This window comes from Eschscholzia californica, unplaced genomic scaffold, assembly GCF_041429995.1.
Source record: "Eschscholzia californica isolate CP2 unplaced genomic scaffold, dmEscCali1.0.p SCAF_3, whole genome shotgun sequence".
NCBI lineage: Eukaryota > Viridiplantae > Streptophyta > Magnoliopsida > Ranunculales > Papaveraceae > Eschscholzia > Eschscholzia californica.
In genome coordinates this window covers 65,339,859-65,365,336 of record NW_028238420.1, presented here as the reverse complement: position 1 = coordinate 65,365,336, position 25,478 = coordinate 65,339,859, and the positions used below count along the sequence as shown (strand labels likewise).

At 36.3% G+C, this 25,478-nt stretch overlaps 4 protein-coding genes and 2 non-coding genes across 16 annotated transcripts; 2 read left to right on the top strand and 4 right to left on the bottom strand.

Annotated features, from left to right (window-relative positions):
• Positions 1 to 2,119: 2,119 nt before the first annotated feature.
• LOC147553446 (proteasome subunit beta type-5-like) lies at positions 2,120 to 6,762 on the bottom strand. The gene is made up of 9 exons (XM_086665410.1): positions 6,732 to 6,762; positions 5,438 to 5,670; positions 4,595 to 4,720; positions 4,348 to 4,477; positions 3,854 to 3,960; positions 2,998 to 3,132; positions 2,776 to 2,879; positions 2,579 to 2,679; positions 2,120 to 2,435 (listed from the first exon to the last, which is right to left on the bottom strand). Exons 3-9 carry the CDS (start codon positions 4,706 to 4,708, stop codon positions 2,308 to 2,310), a joined length of 819 nt encoding a protein of 272 aa, XP_086521536.1. The 5' UTR covers positions 4,709 to 4,720; positions 5,438 to 5,670; positions 6,732 to 6,762; the 3' UTR covers positions 2,120 to 2,307.
• Positions 6,763 to 7,486: 724 nt separating this feature from the next.
• Positions 7,487 to 24,123, bottom strand: LOC147553441 (EEIG1/EHBP1 protein amino-terminal domain protein). Of its 10 annotated transcripts, none has more exons than XR_015236756.1 (10): positions 23,612 to 24,123; positions 22,439 to 23,203; positions 20,762 to 21,924; positions 20,158 to 20,434; positions 19,817 to 20,041; positions 19,524 to 19,697; positions 19,175 to 19,372; positions 18,977 to 19,090; positions 18,416 to 18,832; positions 7,487 to 7,514 (listed from the first exon to the last, which is right to left on the bottom strand). XR_015236756.1 is itself a non-coding variant. In XM_086665406.1 (10 exons), exons 2-10 carry the CDS (start codon positions 23,153 to 23,155, stop codon positions 16,011 to 16,013), a joined length of 3,189 nt encoding a protein of 1,062 aa, XP_086521532.1. In that variant the 5' UTR covers positions 23,156 to 23,203; positions 23,612 to 24,025; the 3' UTR covers positions 15,913 to 16,010. The 10 variants fall into 10 exon arrangements, 4 of the variants coding, with proteins under 4 accessions (XP_086521532.1, XP_086521529.1, XP_086521531.1 ...); XR_015236758.1 differs by having other exon boundaries at positions 23,521 to 23,968; XR_015236759.1 differs by having other exon boundaries at positions 22,439 to 23,193; positions 23,612 to 23,968.
• On the bottom strand, positions 7,855 to 10,204 carry LOC147553445 (uncharacterized). Of its 2 annotated transcripts, XM_086665409.1 has the most exons (3): positions 9,986 to 10,204; positions 9,821 to 9,861; positions 7,855 to 8,958 (listed from the first exon to the last, which is right to left on the bottom strand). In XM_086665409.1, exons 2-3 carry the CDS (start codon positions 9,848 to 9,850, stop codon positions 8,101 to 8,103), a joined length of 888 nt encoding a protein of 295 aa, XP_086521535.1. In that variant the 5' UTR covers positions 9,851 to 9,861; positions 9,986 to 10,204; the 3' UTR covers positions 7,855 to 8,100. The 2 variants fall into 2 exon arrangements, with proteins under 2 accessions (XP_086521535.1, XP_086521534.1); XM_086665408.1 differs by lacking the exon at positions 9,986 to 10,204 and having other exon boundaries at positions 9,821 to 9,976.
• Positions 11,347 to 11,419, bottom strand: TRNAK-CUU (transfer RNA lysine (anticodon CUU)). The gene has a single exon. It is a non-coding gene; the product is annotated as a tRNA-Lys (tRNA).
• Positions 12,177 to 12,256, top strand: TRNAL-UAG (transfer RNA leucine (anticodon UAG)). Its single transcript has one exon. It is a non-coding gene; the product is annotated as a tRNA-Leu (tRNA).
• LOC147553442 (putative adenylate kinase 7, mitochondrial) lies at positions 12,813 to 15,308 on the top strand. The gene is made up of 4 exons (XM_086665407.1): positions 12,813 to 13,239; positions 13,837 to 13,977; positions 14,295 to 14,519; positions 14,800 to 15,308. The coding sequence occupies exons 1-4, from the start codon at positions 12,859 to 12,861 to the stop codon at positions 14,950 to 14,952; spliced, it is 900 nt and encodes a 299-aa protein (XP_086521533.1). The 5' UTR covers positions 12,813 to 12,858; the 3' UTR covers positions 14,953 to 15,308.
• Positions 24,124 to 25,478: the final 1,355 nt, after the last annotated feature.

Sequence of the window (25,478 nt, the reverse complement as noted above, 5' to 3'; positions counted from 1 at the left end):
AATTAGGGAAGCATGTTTAGATTAACTAATACAGTACATAATAAGACCAAATACTACCAATTAAATTATGCCACCTGTAAATCACAAGTAAGATCCTAATATGATATTTACAGATTCTGTTCTTATTAATCACGTGGACAAACTGTCATTACAGGGTCCCATTAGAGAGAGAGAGGTCTTCCGTTAAATTTAATTTATTAGTTAAGTGGCTTTAATTACTACTCCATTATTCTAACATGCGACTTTGCTTAAAATAAGTACTCATATATTATTAATTACTACAAGAGATTGCATAATCTATGAGACTATGATCTCAATTGTCATGTGTAGATGGTATCACCTCAAACCTTTCCGACTATATCTATCTGATAAGACCACATCATTTCTTGATTTTTCAGCAATGAAGTCTAGACTTCCTACTTCATTAGCATAAATTTACAAACAGTTACGGTGAGTTTTCTCTTTCTTGGATTGTTCTTCTCATCCTTTTTTGCGCACATCTAAAATTTACTAAAAGAATAATATTATATAGTCGTAGACAACAGAAAAATAGTACTGTAAATAGAATTTTCATATTAAAAAGAATAATATACAAATGATTAGCATAAAATAGGGTAGAGTAGAAAATGAGTAAAATATTTGGAAGTTGGAACCTTCTTAGAGTACCCACCCACTTCTGTTAAGTAACAATATTATGATGGTTAGATTGGGGGAAAGAAAGGGAAACTAATATTTGAAGGAAAGAAAAGCCAAAGTGCCCACATGAGGAAAAATTCCCATTTTGAATAGAAGTTGAGGAAGTAAAACAAAATTTATGTACCCAACTCCACCTTCTTCTCTACTTGTTTTATTTAATGAATAATGTATTGACTTTGACAACTCTATGTTTGGTGGGCACTTCTCCAACTCTCACTATATATATATATCCAAATACTAACTATCATGAAGGATTATGCTTTGAAGCTAAAACTAATCTTTATTAGAAAAGATAGAGAGATCCAAAACATATGATTAATGGTTTTGGTTGTTTAACATAAATTAATATTACTTTTGGCTGATGGGTTTTGTCATTTTTTTTTCCTTTTTGTTGGATTCTAGAGTAGTTGAGTGTACTTATGATTGATGATAATGACCTAATCTTAGCTCACTTGTTCAATTTATTAATCCCATTATATCCTAGTGTCACCAACTATCAAAATTTAGTAAGGAGAAATCTAGATGGCCTAAAACTTTTGCTTCAATATGGCCTGGATAATTGGATCCACCAGCACTTAGTTGAACTTGGTGTCCACTTATTAGCTTCTAGCATTTTTTTGGTATTATCCACCCAAATTTTCTTCTGAGCTCTTCTTCTACTTCTCCCACTCTATTTTTGTTCTTGAAAAAATTCAAAAGCAGCAACTAACGAATTTTGTGGAAGGAGTTTGGCTTTAGGAGTTAAAATTTCTCATGAGAACTTGTGGTGTTATTGTAGATGAACCGTTCAAAGTTCCTGTGATTCTTAAATCGGCTTAATTTCTTGTAATCGTAGCTAAGATACTGAGTTTTCTTTAAAATATGAATTAGAATGCCTAAACACTATAAAATACCATAGCATGATTATTGATCTTGATAGGAAGCCATTTACAAATTTCGTACAATTCCAAGATCGGTGAAAGTTTTTTCAAAATTTAAAGGCTACAACACAACAAATTTTTTTCAAAATGCAGGTCTGAAGGTCTAAACAATTTGTTGTTGGAAAATCATGTATCTTGATTGTAAAATAGCTTTTTATGAACATTCCAAATTTTGTGCAGTTACGAGATCGACAAAATTTCCTTCACGATTGAAAAGCTATTACACAGAAATTTGGTACAAACTACAGTTATGAACGTCAAACAATAAAAAATTTCTTCAAAATGCGATTTTGAATACATAAACAATGGAATTAAGCCTTAGAAATTAAAATTTCTCATGTCGAAGTTGTTTATCTTGATCATACAGTCATTTTTACATGAATTGTTTTTCCCTCTCCAGATATCTTCACCAACTCATTAGCAGAAGTGTTGAACTTAAGCAATTCAGAATATAGCTAATTGATGTAAATGAGATCAACTTATGATTGAACGGAAAATCTAAGTTCATAAACAGATGCTAGCATTATGATTCAGAGAAGAAATCTATCATTGTTACGCCAACACAAAAGCCCTCTCATGTAGTTGGTTTTCATATATCCACCCGAGATTCATGTGTCTATAAGTTGCTCATAATGAACGCAAATTTGTAAAATAACATACCGAAGATCCTAGAACACAAGCACAATTTTGATCAGGCAACTGGTACCTCAGTCATTTCCTGCTCAACTGTACTTGGGACAACTGGGTAATACTTGTAGTGGAGCTCACCAACATCATCCCCAGATAACTTCGTCCATCCGTTAGGTCCGACATGATAAACTGCAAAAGAATATACACAAATATTCATGGGAAAGGAGATAAAGAGTAGATGCATGTGTGTGTGTGTGTGTGTGTGTGTGTGTGTGTGTGTGTGTGTGTGTGTGTGTGTGTGTGTGTGTGTGTGTGAGAGAGAGAGAGAGTACCGCTAGCAACTCCACCACTTGCGGCATCACGATATGTTGCATGATAAATAGCTCTACGAGCAAGTTCTGCAGCTTCCTCGACTGACATGTCATACCGGTACCTAGTGGGGCAACCAAAATATCATTACACCATAAATATCCTCACTCCTAAACAATACATGTATGCAACGGGCAGGGATGGGTTAAAGAAAAAGTACCCGTTATCTAGAACACCATAAGCATATGGTGAACCAGATCCAACAGAAAATTTCATTCCTTTGAGGCGACCACCTTCACTGTCAACACAGTATAGCCCAGGACCCTAAAGACAGCAACAAAGAGGAAAAGTATTTTTCACCGAAGTTGCAAGAACAGTAACGATATTTTCAGGTAGAGAAAACTTCCTATAAGATGGCTTGGCTATATCAATAAAACTCTACCTTTTCATCCCATCCTGCAATCATGGTACCAACAGATAGACCCATTCCACGGTACGAGTAGAGAATGTTGGCCAGAAGCTTTGATGCTCCGGTCACAGAAATCCTTCTCTTGTTTGCCAGCTCGTGCAACCGGCACTAGAAAGAGACACCACACAAGAAAAATCATTTTAGTGTTTGAAATCAATCAACCTATAAAAGAAGTTAGAAGTCAATTAATCAGTTATAGGTTGCAAGAACTTGATTCTTGTGAACACGTGAACTCGGAACTCAACACTAAAACTACAACTCCTTTATCCTAACAATTTTAGGTCAATCAGTGAAATGTGATATACATATATATATGAAATTTCTGGGTTATTAACAGTGTCATATGCTATCTGATATGCTGGATCTTTTGTCTGTTATATAAGCACAAACATGATACAGGTTCCGCCCGAGTTAAATCAAGTGGACGAAGTTGCTCATGCAACTTAAACGCAAGCCTCATGCTAATGCAAACTCAGGGTTTACGTGCTTAATCTTAGCCCAACCTAGGCACGTAAAGTTAGCCTGAATCTCGCTTGATGTCAAATTTAATCAGTTCACTGTATTATGCCATTAAAAAGACTATGTACTTTATGAAACAAAAAGAAAAACAGTACAAGTAATTTTATTTATAGTAAGAAAGTAAAAAAATGTTAAATTGAGATCTTATCTAAAAGACTAATACATGGTATAATTCTATAGGCCCATTACATCTACATACCTTCATTACCATTATCAGTTTCAACAATACTAGAGAAGCAGAGATGACTCTTACGAACAAATAAAAGCAAAGTTGAAGGACTTGGAAACGTATGAGTTATGACAAACATACCTTAACACCCAAATTTCTATGCCAAAACTGGCAGTCGGCAGCACCACCAGCCATTGTACCAAGCATGTACGGATTGATCTCAATGATTTTCTTCACAGACTGTGATGCTGCAAGTTAAATATGTTAGTTCCAACACTCATACCTCCTGCGGTTTTACTACATGCTAGTTACAACTAAACTCTTCTAGTTCCATTAAGGAACTCAGAGACACGTCCTTGGATCACATTTTCCACAAAAGAAGTTCAGATGTCTCTTTCTATGAGAATCTAGAGCTTCAAATTTGGTGATGGTGCACTAAAGTGAAACAACACGAATGCATCATCGTATAATTCAGAACGAATTCTTTTTTAAAACAAATCGAGTACAAGTACATAGAGAGAATTTCAGATAACTCGCAGACTATAATGAACAATAGTTAATATTTTGTTATTTACTAGGATAATGATCAGCAAATTGAACCGCTAAAGCAAAGTCGGTTAACATAAAATACGTACAGATATATCCTCCCATGCTAGCTCGAGAGTCAGCTGCAACCATGACTCCATCCTTGAAAATGAAAGCAAGTGTGGTTGTCCCTTTTGCATGCTTCATCATCTTTAGGGATGCTTTCTGAAAGCCATCAAACTGAAACAAGAAGAAAAAAAGATAACCAGGTAGAGCAATAATTATTTTACTGCCTTCCCAAACATATTGGCATATTCACATCAAAACACAAGAATAGAAGCAATAAATAGAACTCACATCATTAGTAGTGGGGAGGTCGAACGATGGGGGAGCTGAAAAATCTGCGCCAAACTCATTGCTTCCTCCAAGAAGAATGGAAGAAGAATTTTCAAGACCACTATCAAGCTTCATGTTTGCACACACCTACAAGTTAACATATTAATCTCAGTGTACAATTTCTGTAACTAATGAATAAAATGCCATGACTTGATATTCGTACATTACATACAAGTAGTTCTAATTAGAACCCTAACAGTCGCAAATAAACTTCCCATTGAAACCCTCAAAGTCTTTTTCCATCAGAAATAAAATAGACCAACCAAGAAAACCTAGTTTGCTGTTTCGGAGTTAATCGGGCCAAGTAACATCGGTATTTCAGCGCATGATCTTTGTAGAATATAGCAAATTAACACATGATTTCAGCAACCACTAATTCTGGAGAACTAGGTTTAGACTTTAGAGACCATCAAGTTAAATTACTTTTTTCAAAGAAGCTAAATTTGTAGAAGATATATATGAAACCCTTACTGATTTCAATGAACTTCATTGAAGTTTTCCAAACAAAGTCAAAAACATGTCAACAACTCAACTCTAAATGCTGAGGACAACGAACTCAAAAAACCCTAGACGTCGTCCTAATTCCTCAAGGTATATAAACTTCGTATACTGAAGAAATTGATAACTTAAAGAGAAATTTCAACAGATTAGTAACCGTGCAGGGATTAACAGGAAACCCAAAACCTAAATTTAGTGTTATACAGATTGGTTTACTCATAAACAACAGATCAAGAAAAGAAAAATAATTATTATAGAAAAATCAAATTTCAGAAGATTAAAAGTTGGAGAGAGAGAAACCCTAACCTTGGGTTGTAGAGAGAGAGAGAGAGAGAGAGATTTGGATTCAGAGATTTGAAAGGAGAGAAATAAAGAAGAAAGCTTGGTAAGAAAGAAAACCAATTCACCGATTCACTACGTTATAAGCTCAGTTGATAGAAAAAAAAAAAATATATATATATATATATATATATTTGTAGGATGATTAGGGTCCCTCGTTTGTGACTAAAAAAATAAAAATGCTGGCTATGGGGTTAGAACTAGGGGTGGGAATCGGGCGGGTATGGGCACCCGCGGGTAATTCTGAGTCGGGCTCGGGCGGGTCGGGTAAGTTTCTCCTCTGCCCACTCGGGTTCTCGGGCGGATTCGGGCGGGCTTTTCTGAAATCTCCTATGATCAAAGCCCGCCCATGCCCACTAAAGCATCGGGCGGGTCGGGTAAGTTTCTCCTCTGCCCACTCGGGTTCTCGGGCGGATTCGGGCGGGCTTTTCTGAAATCTCCTATGATCAAAGCCCGCCCATGCCCACTAAAGCATCGGGCAAGTCGGGCTTCGGGCAAATCGGGCATCGGGTTTCTTTATCTGATATTTTTTTACCAGATCAAAAAACTCTAGAAATTTGATATTGTTCAAATAAGCTTCTTTAAACAAATTTATACCAAAACTTATAAATCAAGAATGAAAGAAATACTTAGTTTTTCTTTATATGCAAACATAAGAAATCAACAACTGATATAGATCTATATATGCAAACATGAGACTTGGTTGTCTTCCACTTTTTTTCTTGTCTTTGTATGTTTCATTAGTTCTTCTTTGTTCTTCCTTCACATCAAAATAATCTTAAAATTTGACCACTACATAGAGATGGAAGATGATCCCAATAACTTATTTAATAGAGAAGAAGGTTGGCACAAGAAGGTCTAGTAAATAAGAGAGAAACGGCTAGAGAGACAACGTAGATTCTTTTTCTCTCTCTCTATGCTACCAAATTTTTCGGATTCAATGTGGTAAACTATTAGGGTTGCTTCAATATATAGTTTATATATCTTGGGAGAAACCTTAAATCTATTTTGGGCTTTATAGTGAAGTATAATCGACACTCAAAGTGATTGGCATCTATAGGTACCCGTCGGGTGAGCATATCGGGCTCGGGTATGGGCGGGGTGGCGGGCAGAGCTTTTCACCCGAGCCCGCCCACGAAAAATCATCGGGCTGGGCGGGTAGTACCCATCTTCGGGCGCGAGCGTCCATGGACATTGTCGGGCGCGGGTAAACGTGACGGGTATCGGGCTTTCGGGTAGAATTCCCACCCCTAGTTAGAACCCATGCGATCTGCTTGGATAGAGTATTGGGTAGTTTTAAAGGTCCCCAATAAGGGTTATAAGTGCCAAGTAATTGAAAGCCCTCGAGGTCCAGGTTCGAATCCGAGAGAAGGTCGTGGTTATTTGAATTGAGATTATTAAAGTATAAATAATGTAGTTGGACTATAGACCTGTTTTTGTTTGAGTTTGAGTGGGCGGTTATCGAGTTTATCACATCTATGATGTATCAATGTCATATGTAACGATTAACGTAGATCGTAGTCGACTTCCAAAAAAAAAAAAAATTTGAAAGGAAATGTGTGAAGGAAGGAGGCGCCTATAACACTTACGGGCGGCCCTTATAAAACTTTCCTAAAGTATTTGGCGTATTTTTGGGAAGTTCGGGAAGTTCAGAAAATACAAATATGATTTAATTGATTTGATGGGATGAAGTATTAGACGATTTTTTCAAGAAGTTGAGAAAACACAAATAAAATTTAAAAGTCTTGGTGATAAACATAACAATAACAAAAGAGAAAAGAAGTAGACAAAAAGAATAAAGATGTAAATTGACAAAAGGCTTAACGATAATAGAATTTGAAACTATACTGCAGGAGGAAGAGATTAGAATTTAGAGGGGAGGAAAAGTTCAGGTTAGGAACAAAGATCAAAATTTTACTATTTGTAATTTACTTTTATAAATGGAATTCTTGTATATTTAGTGATATTACATTTTTTTTTTTTGTTGAAATCTTTAGTGATATTACTTAGGTTGTGTTTGTTTTTTTTTTTTCAGATCTGAAATCTGAATTGTACTACAATTCAGATTTCAGATGTTTGTTTTTCTTTATTAACAAAATCTGAAAAGTTGGCTGAATGGATTGGAAGTCTGAATAGGCTAAATAGAGACTATTGTAAAATAAGTTGTTTTACAATGATGAAAACATGTAAAACAACTTATATGACACATAAATCATTTTTGGTTTGGGATTTCCAAGGATTTGAAACACCATCTTGAACTATATAGAAGGTTAAAATTTATAACTTCAATAAGATAAATTTTTTGAAAAGAAAAAAAAAGTGATAGATTTGAACTTGATAAAAATTAAAAGATTAGATAACAATTATAGAGAAAAAAAACACGATTGAACAAAACATCATATGTACATAAAGAAATGTGTAAGGTATTCTCGTATGATCATTTTTCTTCTCTCTGAACCATAATCAAAAGAAAATACTCAAAGGAGCTAGACAAAGACGGGTCAAACTCAGACATCGGAAAATACAAACTCTGAGCTACATTAAAATTAAGATAGTTTTTACCAACTTTACACGAAAAAGACAAACATTTTGTACATGTGGGATTTCAATACCTCTTCTCACGGTTTCTCTTACATGTCGTACCACCCTGCTGATGAAAACAACTTTCGAACTGGATCATCCTCTGGCACAACTTCACTTCCTTTTTCTTTGACACTTACAACACATTTCTCGTTAATGGACTTTTCCTTTCCGTTTTCACTATTTTCCTTTTCCTTTTTGTTTTCACACTCTACTTCCTTGTAGTATGTATCACAATCTTTTCTCGAAATCACTTCGTTGTTTTTCTCTTCTTTCTTCATCTCTGTCAGTATGTTTGTCTTATCGATTTCATCAGTTTGTAATTTCTTCGCTATATCCTTAAGATATTCATCTTCATCATCAAAATCACATCCACCTTGAAAGCTTGAGTCATTTGTTGTGGTACTAAGATTAGACATCTCACCATGAGAGTTAATGTCAATTGTGATTTCCTTCTCATGGACCTCCCAATCACTTAATATAGTTATCAAAATGTTCAATACTAATTGCAGCTGTGCTAAGGCCCATTTCAGATACCACATTTCCCTTAACCTCGTCGAAATATTATCCACTACATTATCGAATCTATCTGGTAGACTATCAGCGACATGGACAAGGTCGTCGATCTTGTCAAAGATATAGCCACATTGTGGGATAATATATTCGATGACATTTTCAACTGTTAAGATTTGATCATCCACAAAGGACAGAATTGCTAGCCACTGACATTGTAAAACAAAGAGTAATGGGCCTATGAGGTTATCAAGTTTTCGTGATAGAAAACCCACTGGGCCTGGTAAAACTTCGGCTACTCTGTAAGCCTTGTGGGTTGTGGTTAGAACTGCAGCAGCACAAGTATGTAAAGGCCCAAGTCTAACAACTGCAACAACGATCGCCTTTTCAGGTACCTAATGAATTTCTGGCAAATGTGTTAGGTTGCTTTATCATCTAAAACAACATAAGAGCGAGAGACTTACTTCAGACTAAACTTATATATAGGACAATCATTTAGGCCCACGATACCGTGAGCCCATTACCTTCAGATGTTCGTTTTATTATGTGAGTATGTATTTTGATTAACATTAATTTAATTTAATTTTTTTTTTGAAATTGACTACGATCAACGATAGTCATTACATTTGTCATTGATACTTCAAAGATGTAATAAGTTCGACAACCGCCCATTCAAACTCTTACAAGACTGGGCCTATAACCCAATTAAATTATGGCACATTAATTTAATTTTTATTCATCTGTCCAAAATAAAAAGAATATATGATAAATCTTCATATATATAGTGAGAGGATCATTCATGCATATAGCGTAGTTTTTAGGGTTTTTTAGATTTTAGGATCCTCTCAATTAAACTACAAGCACATAAAACAATGCTCATAGGAAAACAAGAACTCAACAATGGATTGGGTACGGTATTCCAGACTTAGACGGTGACTGTGGCACATTTACCAAGTGTACGTCGTGATTTGATAATATTTGTAGCAATTTTAGGTCATTTGACAACATACAAGTGAAATATTCTTAGATAAGTCTATCGTGGTGGTCGGTCACTCACTTCGCATACCAAGGTGTGAACATCAAAGATTTATCGAGCTTCAACATAATTAAAATCGAATAAATTGGCGATGACTCTTAAATCCATATCCAAAACAAAAATCCCATAAAACTAGCCTCAATATTGAATACTATGAGTTATTTCTTCATACATATATGATAAAAACTAATGAGAAATTAAGAAGGGTTGTTAGATGGTACCTGAGAGGAAAAATTAGTTGTTGATTCCATTGCTTCTCATGCTAATTAATAATTCGAAAGAGAAGATTAATCATATTTGAAGATCATGCAAAAATTGATAAGATATAAACATCGAATTAGCTAGATAGATAGGAATTTGAAAATAAAATGTTGATTTTTTTTTACCAAAATCGATCTTTTCTGAGGTGAGATCTTTAGAAGCTTTGAGATATAAACATCAAATCTCTCTCTCTCTCTCTCTATCTCTCTAGTTTCTCTCTCTACCTGATGAAAGGAAGGGATAGGACTTGGGAGGAGGAGGAATATGTTTGTTGAGTTTGAACGGTTTCACTTCAAATAGGGGGTGGTGGTGGAAGTGTATGTAATCAGAGAATGATGGACAACAAAATGGTATGGTATGGTAGGTCCCTTTTAATGCACTTACTTTAGTTATTCTTTCCATGCGTCTCTCTTTACCTTTTCCTTTTTGGCTTTTTATTTTCCTCCATTTTAGCATGTGTTTTGCCATAGTCTAACATAGTTAGAAAATGTCAAGTACTCATAGGTGTGCAATGAATTTCGCAACGTCTGTTGGACTTTTTTTTTTTTTTTTTGTTGAACTACAACTATGGGCTACAGTAGAAAGTTATATACTTATCAGGTTTGGTTGCAAAAGAATTAAGTGAAACTTGAATGGAAGAAATATTTTCTCCTTTAATATCTTCTCACTCAAATTCTCGATTCCTCACTATCAAATTTGTATTCTCCATGATTCAAAATAAAAAAAAATTCTATTTTCCGAAAACTTGACCTTATTAATATGTTCCCGAAAAATTGACCTTATTAGTGTGTTCCCGCAAAATCTACCATGGTAATAATTAAAGTACCTCAAGGAGTATACATTTTTATGATCAAAATCTTTGTAATTATAATACTTTGATATTGTTATATTATTTTGGCAAATCTATAACAAAAAGGGTACGACTCTTGAGTGGTCATTAGATTATGCTTTCTCTCTCAATGAGAGAAGAAACCAAAGCTCTGGTTGCCCATAAAGCAGACAACATGGGCAGAGTGCTATCATCACCATGATTCATGGAATGGTTGCTTAATATGTTACTTCATTGTTTCTTTTGTTAACCATTAGTCTCATTACTACCATACCTATCCGCCCCCCATCCTTGTTAACCTAATCAACAACCACCATTATCCTAATGCCCTTTCTACCACTTGGCTCTTGAATATTTTTTATTGCAGACTTATTGTTAGAAGGCAATGATTTTTATTGATTTTTTTTTTCAATAAAAGTATTATGTTGTATATATATATAATCGAGTGATGGTACGTTCTATTAATGCAGATTAATTTTGATGATGAGAATCATCTCGTCGCATAAACATGAATCATCTCATAATTAATCAAGAATTCGTAACAAAAAACTAATGAAATATACATATTTTCTGATGCTTTTGTAACTTCATCGTTAACTAATTTACTATCAAAATTAACCTCAACAAACAAAAATGAGTGCATGAACAAAAAGTAGCCGCCCACCGTGGGGCTCGAACCCACGACCACAAGGTTAAGAGCCTTGCGCTCTACCAACTGAGCTAGACGGGCAGATGTTCCTTTCCACTGCATATGCCTATATGTTGGAGAGCTAAGTAGGGAATAGGAGGACATTTACACGGCGGGGCTTACATGTCACAATGGATGAATGGGTTTCCTTGTGTGCTTAAGGGAATCATTTAACTCCACACAAATTGAAGTCTTTTCCAATTACAAATGGCAACCTCCATTTTCACTTCATGGTTGCCATTCATGTGACTATCGATCAGTTGCCAATTATCTTCTAATCGACTGAATCAGTTAAAAGTTTGACAAATTAAGTTTGATTTAATTTTGTTACTTCATGGTTGCCCTTCGTGTGACTATAGACCAATTGCAATTATCTTCTGATTGACTGAATCGGTTAAAAGTATGACAAATTAAGTTCAGTTTAATTTGGTTCACATTTAAGACAGTATTAATTATTTTGAAACTTCTTTTTAATTTGTATGTTACCACATGAATTTAACTATATTTTTAAATTCAGTTTTTCTTTTTAATCTTAACACATGTTATTGTTACAAAAATGATATAGTTGTAGAATAGGTAAAACGACTTAACTTCTTTACAACATTTTAAAATTTTCATTTTGTTTAAGTGTTCTAAGATGCTCAAGCGGTCAAGCCAAACACAGAACATATCAATGAAGATTCGGTTTGATCCGTTCAAGTAGGTTGGACCAATCCGGTCAAGTTTTTGCTCCCCCAAAACTGCCACTAGTTGTCCTAGTTGTGTAGTAATAAGCGACTTGTTGGTAAACTTTATATGTGACAGTTTGGCCGAGTGGTCTAAGGCGCCAGATTTAGGCTCTGGTCCGAAAGGGCGTGGGTTCAAATCCCACAGCTGTCATCTTTTTTTTTTTTTTTTTCACATTTCATGGGGTATTGAAGATCATATATATTGTAACGAAAAGAAAAACCCCTGCAGAGCCAGTCACTCTAGAATGGGTTATAAAATGGTGGTTCATTCTAATCTACAAAAAAGGATCCCCACCATGGTAGGAACGACATACAATATATTTTTTTCATTACTGACTACAAGTCTAACAAAATTAATAGCGTATAAAGATATAATTTTATTTATACCATAATTCAATATTCTTGGATTTACACTTGAATGTTATCGAACCTGGGATCTGTTACCAACTGGGCTTGGAGTTGTTGGCAAGAAGGACATATTTATCAATTTATGTGAAGATACAAACTTGGATTGAGTTTTCAACCACCAACCCAACCAGTAGCCGTGAGACATGCTTAAGGTGGATGCACATCTCAATCACCACCGTCCATCAAATTACAACTTTCTTCCCTAGTGGCACATACTGTAATTAGTTGCTAAAACTCAGGGCATTTCTGTACTAATAATCTCTTCTCTAAAACCTCACTTTTCATCTACTGTCAAAAACCCTCTTTCTCCACCATCTCAGGCTCTCAGCCAACCACCACACATCCATGGCTGCCGGAATAACCCACCTGAGAAAGGCAGCGCCACCACTTTCGAAATGGGTCCGTTCTTTTTCCACTACCCTCAATAGACCGGCGCCACCACTACCCAAATTTTGTTTCGGTTCATCTCAGAACCGATCGTTTGGAGCTTCAGCAGCAATTGACTATCAATACGATTACTATGAAGAAGAAGAAGGAAAAACTCCATTAATGGATACAGAAGGTTTATTCTCAAAAAGGGGAGTTCAGTGGGTGTTCATTGGAAACCCAGGTTCAAAGAAACATCTATACGCTGAGAAATTATCAAAACTTCTTGAAATTCCTCATATCTCCATGGGCAGTCTTGTTCGTCAAGAACTTCACCCTCGTTCTTCTCTCTATAAACAGGTCTTTGAATTATGATCCTCCCCTTCATCATTTTTCTCTTAATTTTTCTTGAATTTTACAAGATTTTGATATATTTGAAGTACCCATTTCTTAATTTTCCATTATTAGGAACCTAGGAGGCTAGAATTAGAAAAGTTGCATGAAATTGAACCTTGATTTATTAAAATTTGGAGGGTATTTTGGTGGAGTTGCTTACTTTTGAACTATCAAACACTTGACATGATTGCCATCATAAGACAATGACAATGCCATAATTGGAAGTAGAAGGAAAACAAAAGTTATAGATGTATAGACGGTCAAAGTGAGAAACCAGCATTGGTCTCTAAACCTTGTAGGAGATTTCATCGGGATCTGAAATGAGCTAAAAATCTAACGAACACATTCCAGCCAAATAGGTATGTATGTGTAAAGAACTTGTCAGGTCTGTACACATAGCACCTTACGGATGGTGTTGGATGGAGTGTGTATGGGGGTCGGGGGTTAACAACAAATTGGTGAGCTCCAAACTCCGCTAGGCTCAACCTCGGTGTGAATTGGAGTTGCTTGGGATACCTATGTAATTTATTTTTAAAATGTGTTTTTTTCTTGATTGATTAGATTGCGAATTCTGTAAATCAAGGGAAGCTTGTTCCGGAGAATATAATCTTTGGGTTATTGTCTAAGAGGCTGGAAGAAGGATATTACAGAGGTGAAAATGGGTTTATTCTTGACGGAATACCTCGTAATCATATTCAAGCTGTAAGTGTGTAATGTTTGTATTTGTTACATTTTTTTTTTACTAATAACTCTTGTGAGTTTTACCTCATTTCTCTTTGATTGTGGACGTTCTCTTAGTAAAACCAAGTTTGGGATGAGAATTGTTCTCGGAGTTGCCACCACCTAATAGTTTCAGAGCTAATTTTGGAATTTGGGTTGAAAGTCGATTAACCTGTTTTTAAGCTCAATTAGAAAAACATACTTTTCAATCTCAATTCAGATACGAAGTTCTTAAGTTATGATAATTGTAATTCGACTTCTTTGTTACTAATATTTCTTCATTATATTATATGGTTCAGGAGATCCTGGACCAAATTGCTGATATTGATCTAGTTGTGAACTTCAAATGCATGGAGGACTGTTCAGTGAAGAGACGCTTAGGGAGCAGCATTTGTTCTTATTGTCAAGAATCTATTACGGGGAACTCGGGAGCTACCCGTCTCAAACTCAACTCACATCCTGCCCAAATGGCGCTTGATACAGAAGATACCCGAAAACAAAGACTACATCTTTATGCTGAGCAGGTAATCCGACATCTTCTTTGTAATTAAATGTTTTTCGTTTCTTAGTTTTACATCTAACAACCGTCATGCCCCATAGTTTAAAATTTCAAAGACACTTGTTTTATTGGATATGAATTCATAATATTCATTTTGTGACATGTGAAAGAACGGAAAAAGTTTAAAAACTTTACGCATGTCAGATAATCTCTGTAACCGTAAATTATGACATAATAGTAGATCTTTGAAACCCTAAGGGTAAAAAAGAAGAAATCAATCTGACGGATTTGTGTTTATTCTCCAGAGGAAAGCGTTGGAAGATTACTACAAGAAGCAGAAGAAACTTCTGAACTTTCAAGTTAGCAATGGTCATGGAGAAACCTGGCAAGGCCTCTTAACTGCATTACATCTTCAGCACATGAATGCCATCCACAAGCCGCACAAATTGATGTTGTGATTCCTCCCATTTTCGTTCTTTCGATCGCCTTGCCAGATTACCTGTTCGCCATTATATTGCATACGATATTATTGTAAGTAAACTCAAGTTTATAGCAAATATATCCAAATGAGTTTAGAAGATTTTGACCCCGTAGTATACGTTTTTGTCTTTCTAAATTGTAAGCTCTTTCGAATGATATAGTGATCCAGAGATGAGTATATATCTTGTGAGCTCAAATGAGGAAGCTTTTGTACTGCTTTTATTGTGCTATGTGAATAGATCTTTTTGTCTTTGTTAGGGTTTTGATTGGATTAGTTCGTTGCTTATGACATAAAAATTACATAAACTAAATAACAATTATTTTTCCATTATTATGAAAGAGGTTAAAGTGTTTTTGATAGAAGGAACTAGTTAGGTTTTAATGGTAAGAGAGAGATGGCAACCATAGAGGAGAATGGTTTGCTCATTTGAATTGGTGGGGAGTAGTATGAAGAAAGTTGGGCAGATATTCTGGTTCGACTGGTTCCATTGACAGAGTATATCTTGTCATATTTTCGCTTGCCTTGTCTGCAAGTCGTCGGGACTTGGTCATGCCTATTCTCTGAGCACGGGAATCTTGCCTAGTCTGTAAGTCGTCCAGGCGTGGTCATGCCTATTCTCGAACACGGGCATCACAAATGATATACTAACGGGCGGTTGCTTATGGTTAAGGGGAGATCAATTATTTTTATTGCGGCAAATCCATTTAGGTAAGTGAGGTCATTTAACTCAATAGTGAGATATATCTACACTAAAATCCAATCGGTGGGCTCAGATAACTCAACATACGTTTGCAACGCATTATTTGATGTGCCACACAACATTCACTAAGCTCATAGGGCACATGTAACATGATGGAAAGTATTGTCGGCGCTTGCATATGAGTAGTCTCTTTTCATGGAATCAAAGCTTCAAAGAAACCAGGTAGAGAAGATGAGATAATGGAACTTATTTTCCTATTTACTAGTAACCATTAATGATACATACATGGGAAGTGAGAACTTCATGAAGGCAAGAAAATGATAAAACAAGTTCAGCTAATTTTCATCCTTCCAAACCTCTTGAAGAAGTTGATATCTAATGACTTTCTCAACTCCATTTTCATTCGAACTCCATCTTGGTGTAGAAGAAGATTGGTAATAAAAAATGATTGAATTTAGAGGCGAATCAAGTAAACCAAGAAAAACAATAGAAAATAAACATTCACATAGAATACAAATTTGTTGTGGTGAAATCAAGTAAACCAAGAAAAACAATAGAAAATAAACATTCACATAGAATACAAAGAGATTTACGTGGTTCGGTTGGTGAGACCTACTCCACGGCGAACAACGACGCCGATGTTTTCCACTATGTGAATGTTGGTGGTTTTTGTTTATATAGTCACTGAAAGATATCCGTTGTATAAGCAAACAAATTACACAAGGGATTCGTAAGAATTCTAACTCAAAGATATCCCTTGGGTCTTATGAATCCCTTGGGTTTCAGTTTATATAGCCAATGAAACCCTAAGCCCCCTGACCCACAGCTACACCGACTCTAGCGCTAACACTAATAACCGACATAATAAGAGCTCTGCTTCGCCTACTAGTCTTGCTTTAGAGATCAACCTTGCCAACGGGTCCAAATTTTCGACAATCTCAACAATTCGACAAGATTATATTTGTGTGTGGTTGGAGAAAAAAAACTAATGCCAACTAAAACTTCAAATTAAAGAAACATTAAGTCTAAAACAAAAACCACCCAAGTTACATATAGTTTAGTAAAAGCCCAAAATTAAAAAAAGGAAATGCATAAAATGCTTACAGACTGTGGGGCTTACTCGCTTAGCCCACTTTATTGAAAAAACAAATAACAATAACACCAAAGGAAAATGTCCTATTATACTTAATTTTTTGAATGTTTAGATGGTGCTGGGGTGATAGTCCTTTGGAGAAAAGAAAACTGACTATAGTCAGTCACTAGATGCAACAATAACAATAGTGGACTCGGTAATCATCCGGCGCCCCACTGCAGGTGGCTGAGACTACACTCGACTCGCCATAAACTTTCTTGCATTCATCTATACAGTTTGAGCATAATACAGCCACTCCTAAACCTAACTGGATATTACATTCATCTTGTATCTGTGCCTCCATTACTCCTATTTCTACAAGGTAGTACAGAACAAACTTATCAGTTGAAATATCAAATTGAAATGCAAGAAAATAAAACTTAACTTTTTTTTTTTTTAACTCAAGAATCACGAGAACCCAAAAAGAAAATAAAATCTTTTTTGATGATTTGATATAAAAATCTACTTTTCAAGTAAGACTATTATATTTCATCAGAAAAAAAAGTAAGACTATTATTACAAGTGGTGTTCATTCAAAAGATGCTTAGATGTCAGCAATCCTTGGTTGGAGTTGTTATCAAGTAGTTTACCGATTCCATGTAATGCTAACATTGTGTTTATCTATAGTTTAAGTGTAGCCATGGCAGAAGTAAAACAGTAAAAGCTAAATAATATCTTCCCCATAGAAGAGAAATCACTACTTACCTGCAGAAATACAAAAAACGATCATAAGAAAAACAAAGGGGAGAGAAGAAACTTTAGCCATATAATCTGAAATTGAGCTAGATTAATCCAACACCTAAACTTCTTTTTCTCCTAATGTGAGACAACCAAGTGAACAATAGCCTCTATTTATGGCACCTTAACTTTTTTTTAGTAAGGTAATAAGGTATTGACTTTTTTTTTTTTGTAGAACCTTACAACTTGTATATATAGATTAGTAGAATAATTAATGTGACAACTCATATAATATATATATATATATATATATAATACTCCGTACTAAAAGCCCCACACGCGAACATGTTCCATTATTGGCTTATGTTAAACCAACTATCACATATAGGAGTAGTTCTTGTTAGGTTTTTGACCTACACTTTCTTTTGGAAGGTAATAAGATATTGACTTTTTAATAGAACGTCGTGACAACTTGTATGTATAGATTAGTAGAAATCATAAATGTTACATCTTGTATATATATATATATATATATATATATATATATATTAAAAGCCCCAAAATGCGAACGTGTTTCATTTTGGGTTTGTAAATACAAAAAAACTATCACATGCAAGAGTAGTAGTTCTTGTCAGGTTTTCTTAATGTAACTTAGACGCGTGGGTGCAGTCTGTGCAGCAAAACCATGGTTAACGAGAGCAGCAAAACCATGTTAACCTAAGTTAAGGTCATTTAACTCTATAGTGAGAGAAATATCTTCACTAAAATCCCATCGGTGGACTCGGATAACTCAACATACGTTTGCAACGTATTATTTGATGTGCCACACGACGTTCCCTAAGCTCATACCGCCTGCATATCCACAGTCTCTTTTCATGGAACCAAAGCTTAAAAGAAACCAAGTAGAGAAGATCAGATCGTGGAACTTACTTCCTTATATTCCTATTTACTAGTAACCATTAATAATACATACATGGGGAATGAGAACTTCATGAAGGCAAGAAAATGATAAAACAAGTTCAACTAATTTTCATCCTTCCAAACCTCGCGAAGAAGTTGATATCTAATGACTTTCTGAACCCCTTTTTCATTCGAACTCCATCTTGGGGTAGAAGAAGATTGGGAATCAAATATGATTGACTTTAGAGGCGAATCAAGTTCGTCGAGTTCATCGTCACTGGTATATGATTTTCGGAGCAGTGATGACCCACTTCTTCTTAACTGAGGTTTCTTGCCAACTTCTCCTATTATGTCAGCAAGTAAATCTTCTGAAGGTGGTCGATAAACTACAGGAATGGCGTTAATGGGGTAATTTCTTATCAATCCTTCCTCTGCTTCGTCAGGGTCCTAAAAAGCAGAAACCAAGTAGCATAACAATTTTGATCAGATAAAAGATTGTTTTGAAGCTAATCGAGTTTATACTGAATGTGAACGATGAAAAATTGAACACATCTTTTGATACATATCATATATGTCTTTCGGGGGACTGACCTCAGAATCCAATGCATCAAACAAAACTTCTTGAACAGGCTCGGGGCAAAACTCGTCAGGAACAAAATTCTGTAGAATCCTTGTGATCATGGGTGCGTCAAATGTTGGGCAGACCTTACAAAAGAACAAGATTTTTAGTGGATGACGAAAAAATCACCAAACGCAAACTAAAAAAAGGATTGGATTCTGTTAGTTAACCTCCTTTCTGATAGACTTATCCAATAGCAAGTCTTTTGGGAGCATCATTAGGTCACTCAATGCATTAAGAAGATGGAAAGATTTTGCCGATTTTTCACATTCTTCTGTCATATCAGCTTCGACTTCATTTTCATTGATATGGATATCATCGTCATCTAAACCAAATAAATCGGTGAGCCATCTTGACCAGTTCCCAATCTGAGGTCATTGAAAAAGAGATGAAATCTTAAGTTACCCAATCCGGAGTAGATGATGAAGAAGCGAGAAAATATGTGGATTGTCAAGCATGTAAAGATAAATATAATAAGCTTGAATGTTAGGAAGATGGTTTTTGCATAGTTGTACATACAGCATTTTTCAGCTGAGCACCAGCGCCAAAGCTTGATATCCCAGAAGGAATAGGGAGAACCTCTGGATCACTAATTGGGTCTGAAACAGGATCAGTTGGCATCTCATCGATTGATTCACGAAGAATCGCATTAAACATAGCCACATCCAATCTAGCAACGGATTGCTCCATTACCTGGATTGGAAAGCAAAAGTTCTTGGAACTCAGAAACATGGTCGATACCCATGGATCATCGATCATGAGTGATGACTATGGAAATAGCCAAAAAGAGAGAAAGCGCATCTCCAGCTTACCAGTCGAGCCAGCAATGGTAGGCAACCACATTCATGTCCTGAAGCTCGAACAGGACAGAGCCTTTCACGGGCATCTTTGAAGGCTTTCTTCCAGAGATACATGGAAAAGTTTACCTGCTCTTGATTACAAAAACTAGATTGCCTTTCATAGCTTCCTCTCAAGCTTGAAGATATCTGCTTTCGACTTGCCTTTCCAGAGGTTGGTTGCATATATGGAGTCAGAGTCTGGAAGACAAGTAAACGAACCAAAGGATGAAGCTATCAGAACTCAAGGTGTCTATATTACAAGTAAAAACAAACCTATTAAGAGTTGAACAGAAGCATAAGGCAATAGGATTTACCTGCCACCATACAGATTCAACAATCCGAGAGAAGATCCAAGTTTCGATCTTTTCTAGTGCAGTTATGAATGTGTCGGGGTCCTCCCAGTCCTCGGAAGTTTTCGAAGAATTTTCCATCTCGATGGGAGAAAAATTCTTCCATTTGAGTTTGCCATTTCTATTTGTGACACCTTTATCTTCAAAATGGGCTCCAGCAGAAACTGGGACTTGGGAATCCCGAAAAACAAGGCTGATAATCCCTCTCAAAACAACTGAATTTGACAGCCAGAAAGTAAGTCTGCATATGCGAAGCAACATAATTCAGTAATATGGCCAAGCAAAGAATTTTCTGCTGCAATTTAGCAACTTTACGAGTCACATTGGAGGCTTGAAGTTACATTTTAGTCCAACCTAGGGGTTTGAAGGAAACCAACTTATTACGATGAGACCAGGGTAGAATTTCATAAGGTATACTGGTCAAACGGCTCGAGAATGACATGCAGTAAATAAACGAATTTATAGCTCTGATAGGATCCTGTAAAGTTTGTAGTACATTCATGTTCCGGTTTATGGACGAAAAATACAAGCAAAAATTCATGAAAGACCAAGCGAAGGCTGTGTATACCTCGGGACATCATTTCCACATGCTTTAGCAACCAAAAATAATCCTGAAACAGCACTCCTAGCCGCATTAGCTCTGCTGACTCGTGAAGATTTTTTGGAAGCATGAAGGTATAGCCTGGAAAGACGCCTAGCGGGAGTGTGGACCTTGTTTGCAGAACCACCATGCTCAGCAACTATTGAGTACACAGCAACCTCCATCGCCGCAGCTTCTCTTAACTCCTCCTCAAGCTTTTCTATTCTGTTCTTGAATTGATGGACTTCGTCACCGGATAAGCTGTTTCTAGTTTCTCTTGAAACAATAGTATCGTCTTTTCCTTCATTTTTTAAGGTTCTCCCATTGGATTCTTCCAAAAGGTCTGAAGCCTTTATTTTTCCCATGGACCGATTATCAGCGGAAACCCCGTTGCTCCTAGCCGAGTCTAATGGTGACCTTACAGACTTTACATGCCTCTGTCTGTTGGTAGTTGGAGTAATACCATTTGTTTCAAAATCTCTCCTGTCGAGTACAGGTGGTTCGCCCAAAGTAGCCATCTGTGTAGCATTTGGTGAAAATTCATCTAAATTTTCATCTTGGGTACAATCATCTTTATCTTTTTCCGCCTTTTCGTTTTGTCCATTTTCTGCTTTATCCTCCACGAAAGCATGAACACTATGAGTACCGGCACCATTCTCTTGTCCGTTTCTTTTCCATTCCCGGGCTCTCTCATCATCCTCTCCACTGAACTGAGAGTCATGCACTTGAAGATTAGCATCCAAAGATGCAACTCTTGCTATAACATTATTCTCGTTGTTTTCCTCTATAGATTGTTGGGATTTTTTCTCAGATGGACTCGTAGATCCAGAACTTGTCCTGTTGCTGTTGTTGTTGATTTTGTTGCTTATAGTCACTTCCTCTTTACCTTCATATGAAGGTGAAGAGTGAACACTGTGAGTACCATACTTACGGGTGGTCGAGATTAAGCTTCTTTCATGAGAGTTGGACAAAGATGCGTGGTCATTCTCCGGACTCTCCATTCTAGTAGATAAGCCTATAGATGATGAAGGAGAAGAACTCCCACTGAAATATTTGCCTGCTGCTGCATGCACAGGCATGGCCTCTGATTCTGCAGCCATCTGTTCTGGAAGTAAGTCTTGTACATCATCTTTGGGAGCTTCTAACGCGTTCTGCAATTGATCCGGATTGGACTAGTAAGAAACTTACAGGGTTAAGCCCATCATTCAATTGTCCTTGAAAGAAAACTATCTAGATCAAAACTAACTGATCCGACAAACAGTGACTCTTTCCTGGAACTCCTATTTATTTTCTCTGATGATACAAAAGAAGGAGACTGACATTGTCGGACTTCGTCATAATGGCATGGCCAACCCCTGAATTGTTTCACATCTATGACTACAGGAATACCATACTCACAAATTTAAGCTATATGTCTCAAAAGTAATCAGGGAAAGAATGTCAGCTAGGATAGCTTTTCTACCTATAAAATATCAGACCTCTTAAACAGTTGGATGAAGTAACAAAAAGTACATCAGGAGTGACAAAGACTCGATTACATCAACCAAAGATTATACCGAACCTCTTTCAGTCATGTTTATGTTCTTGCTAATTCCTAAAGCGCTAATGGATTCTCACGAAAAACTACTAAATGGCTCATAAAGGAACAGTGAGATGAATGAATACCTCTTCACTTGGTGGAAGCGAACTATCAGTAGCCTCAAAAGCTGGTGAGGCAATAGTCATGGAAGAATGCGACGAGACATCATCATCAGTGAAAGATGCAATTTCAGCTTCCTCTGTATAATCTCCACTCATTAAGGCGGAAACCGATTCCTTGCCATCCTTGGACAGAGATGCTTCTCTCGACAAGCTCTCACTTGAAGAGGAGCTGTTAATTCGCTTATCAAACGGCTGGATATTAATGGACAGAATCGGTTGAGCCGTGTTCCTAAAGTTTCTCTTGCAATTCATAGGGGCACTTATAAGTATGCTTTCCTTGACAATTCCACACTCCGCTAAGTCTACTACAACAGTTCCCAAAAGCTGACCTTTCACCGTCTTATCTCTCCTTGGCTCATACAAATTAAATTCTATGCAGTTCTTCAAGTAGACCTCAGAGTCGACACCTTTGGCTGACCCATCCCTTGAAAGAGTTACTGGAAGCCTGAAACTCTCATTGAAGTCAATCTTTCCATCCCCAACACCGGATCCAAGTGAAGGAGCGATAGGACCGATTGACCCAGAACTTCGATCACCATTTTCCCATTGAAGCAATACGGAACGAACGGATTTTAGAGACTGAGATGGTGGCCAAGGCTTAATATCTTGAACATGAATGATATAATTAACCTGAATTGAAGTGCCTTTCTTGTTATTCTTTGCCCTTAACCCAAGAAGCATGGCTAATGAGATTATGGTCTTGCTCTATTTGATGTTTACTTCACTCATCTAAGCAACAACAAATCAATATCAGATTATCTTTGTGATAATCAAGAAATTGGGTATCTGGAATGATCATTATCTTCTCAAAGGAAGTTTAAACTTTAAATGTACATCAAAAATTAAACTCATCTAACACTTAAAATTAGTAAAGAATCAAACAAAACATAAAATTTATACAGATTCATATGCAAAAAAGTTGAATTTCATCACAAAAATCCACTACATTAAGCTCAACCCAAAATCAGATAATGAAGAACAGAAAATTTATTAAATCAGATCTAGAAAAAAGGGTACAAGTTAGATCATCAAACCCACAAGAATACCTGTTTCATTCAACAATCGGCAAAGGAAAAGACCAAATCTTGAGCTAAAATACCAGAAAGAAAAAGCAAAAAAATGAGAAATCTGACTTACCCAAGAAAGTATAGAGAGGGGAAGAATGAAGCTGAAATCAGTAATAATGATTAAGACTTAGGAGCTGAAATTGGGAATGGGGTAACAACTAGCTAGGTAGGATTAGAGAGATTGATTATCTTGAGAAGGTTTCAGTAAAGAAGAGAAATGAGAGAATGTGTGAAAAACATTAGCTGACAAAAAAGAGTTTTTTTTTAAGTATTAAATTAATGGAATTTAATTACTATAAATATAATTAGATCACACTTTACTTTAGTTTACTGTGTGTTTAAGATATATATATATATATATATATATATAGAGAGAGAGAGATGAAAATCTTTACTCTAATACAAGATGTTTTTAATTAACAAAGTTTACAATTGTTTGTACTGTTATGAGTGGGCACTTCGCTCGTTGTTCATGAATTGATCACGTAGGCAAACTCATTAAAAGTCACTTCGTATAGACTTTTCATGCGAGAAGGCAGTTTAGAGGTTATACACGAGTTGATCTTGTAGGCAATCCCATCTAGAGTCATTTTATGTCAAAGGATTGTATATACATGTAAGTCACAGTGTTTTTGGAATGTTAATGGTATATCGGTATGCCCGGGAGAAAAAAATAATGTAATGATCATGAAAATGGTATATTTGTCAATCCTGATCGGGGCATGTGGTCTATTACAAAGAAGGTTTAGGGATTTTGGAAAGGTTAGGTGAGTGGAGTATGGAGTGTGGAGAGTGGGGACTTCCTTTTGGAGTGACTGGCACACATTTTGTCATTCTACAGTTTTAAATAAAATAATAGTTGGCCTTTGACCACCACTAATGCTTTCCCATTGGAGATTTATATGCCAATTATTTTTGTCTATTAAATCTCCCAAGATTCCTGCCCTTCAATGTTTTCTTTTTTAATCTTCACTCAATATTAAGAGATTTACATGTCAATTATCTTTTAGTGTTTAATGTGGCTTTATTTGAGGAAGAACCAAAACTATGCTGAGATTCATTGGTCTTTTCCTCCATAAGCCCGTCTAAGGCGACGGACATTTAGAAGATGCAAGGCCTCGACGAAACAATCAGATAATAAACTTGTCGAAACGATTTACTATTGAGACGGGCGACAACCACCACCCAAAAAGAAGATATGTGAATTATTCGGTTGGTGGAGAAAAGGAGATCTAAGGGGGGAATATATACATCTACAGGTACCTCCTATCCAACCATACTTTCTTTTACCTTTATTTATAAAAACTTTGATAAGCCAATGCTTATAATAGTTAAGATAGATTCACACCTACAACCCTTCACATTCCATACCCCATCACATGTTTACCAACTTTTACAAACTTTACTGGCACTTGTAGTTTTAGTTTTGTAGAAGCTAATACATTTTTAATACTAACTACCACATCTAACTATCATATAGTAATCAATGTTAGTCCAAAGGCACCGGGCCAAAAGACTGTTAGCCTCCATCTCTATTAGCACCAGGCTCAACTGCTCCTTTTCTCTATTAACACCGTACAATTATGTAGGCACCAGTCAAAGCCAACTTAACCCTAACACCTCTATCCGTTTATCACAAAACCAAACAATATCTATCGGGCGGACTGAACCAGTCCGAACCTTAAGATGATCAATCGGATCAGCTGATCCGGGACCTAAGAGGACCACACGGATCAGCTGATCCGGGACCTAAGAGAACTAAATGGATCAGCTGATCCGGGACCTAAGAGGGACAAGCACTTGTCTATGCCTCTTTCAAAAATAACTAAACTCCAACTTCGCTCAACTAGAGTGGGGGTAAAAAGACCTAAGTAAACAAGTCTACACGACCCGTCCTGCTTATTTGTGAACGAATAAAAAAACAATTTGGGTTCTAC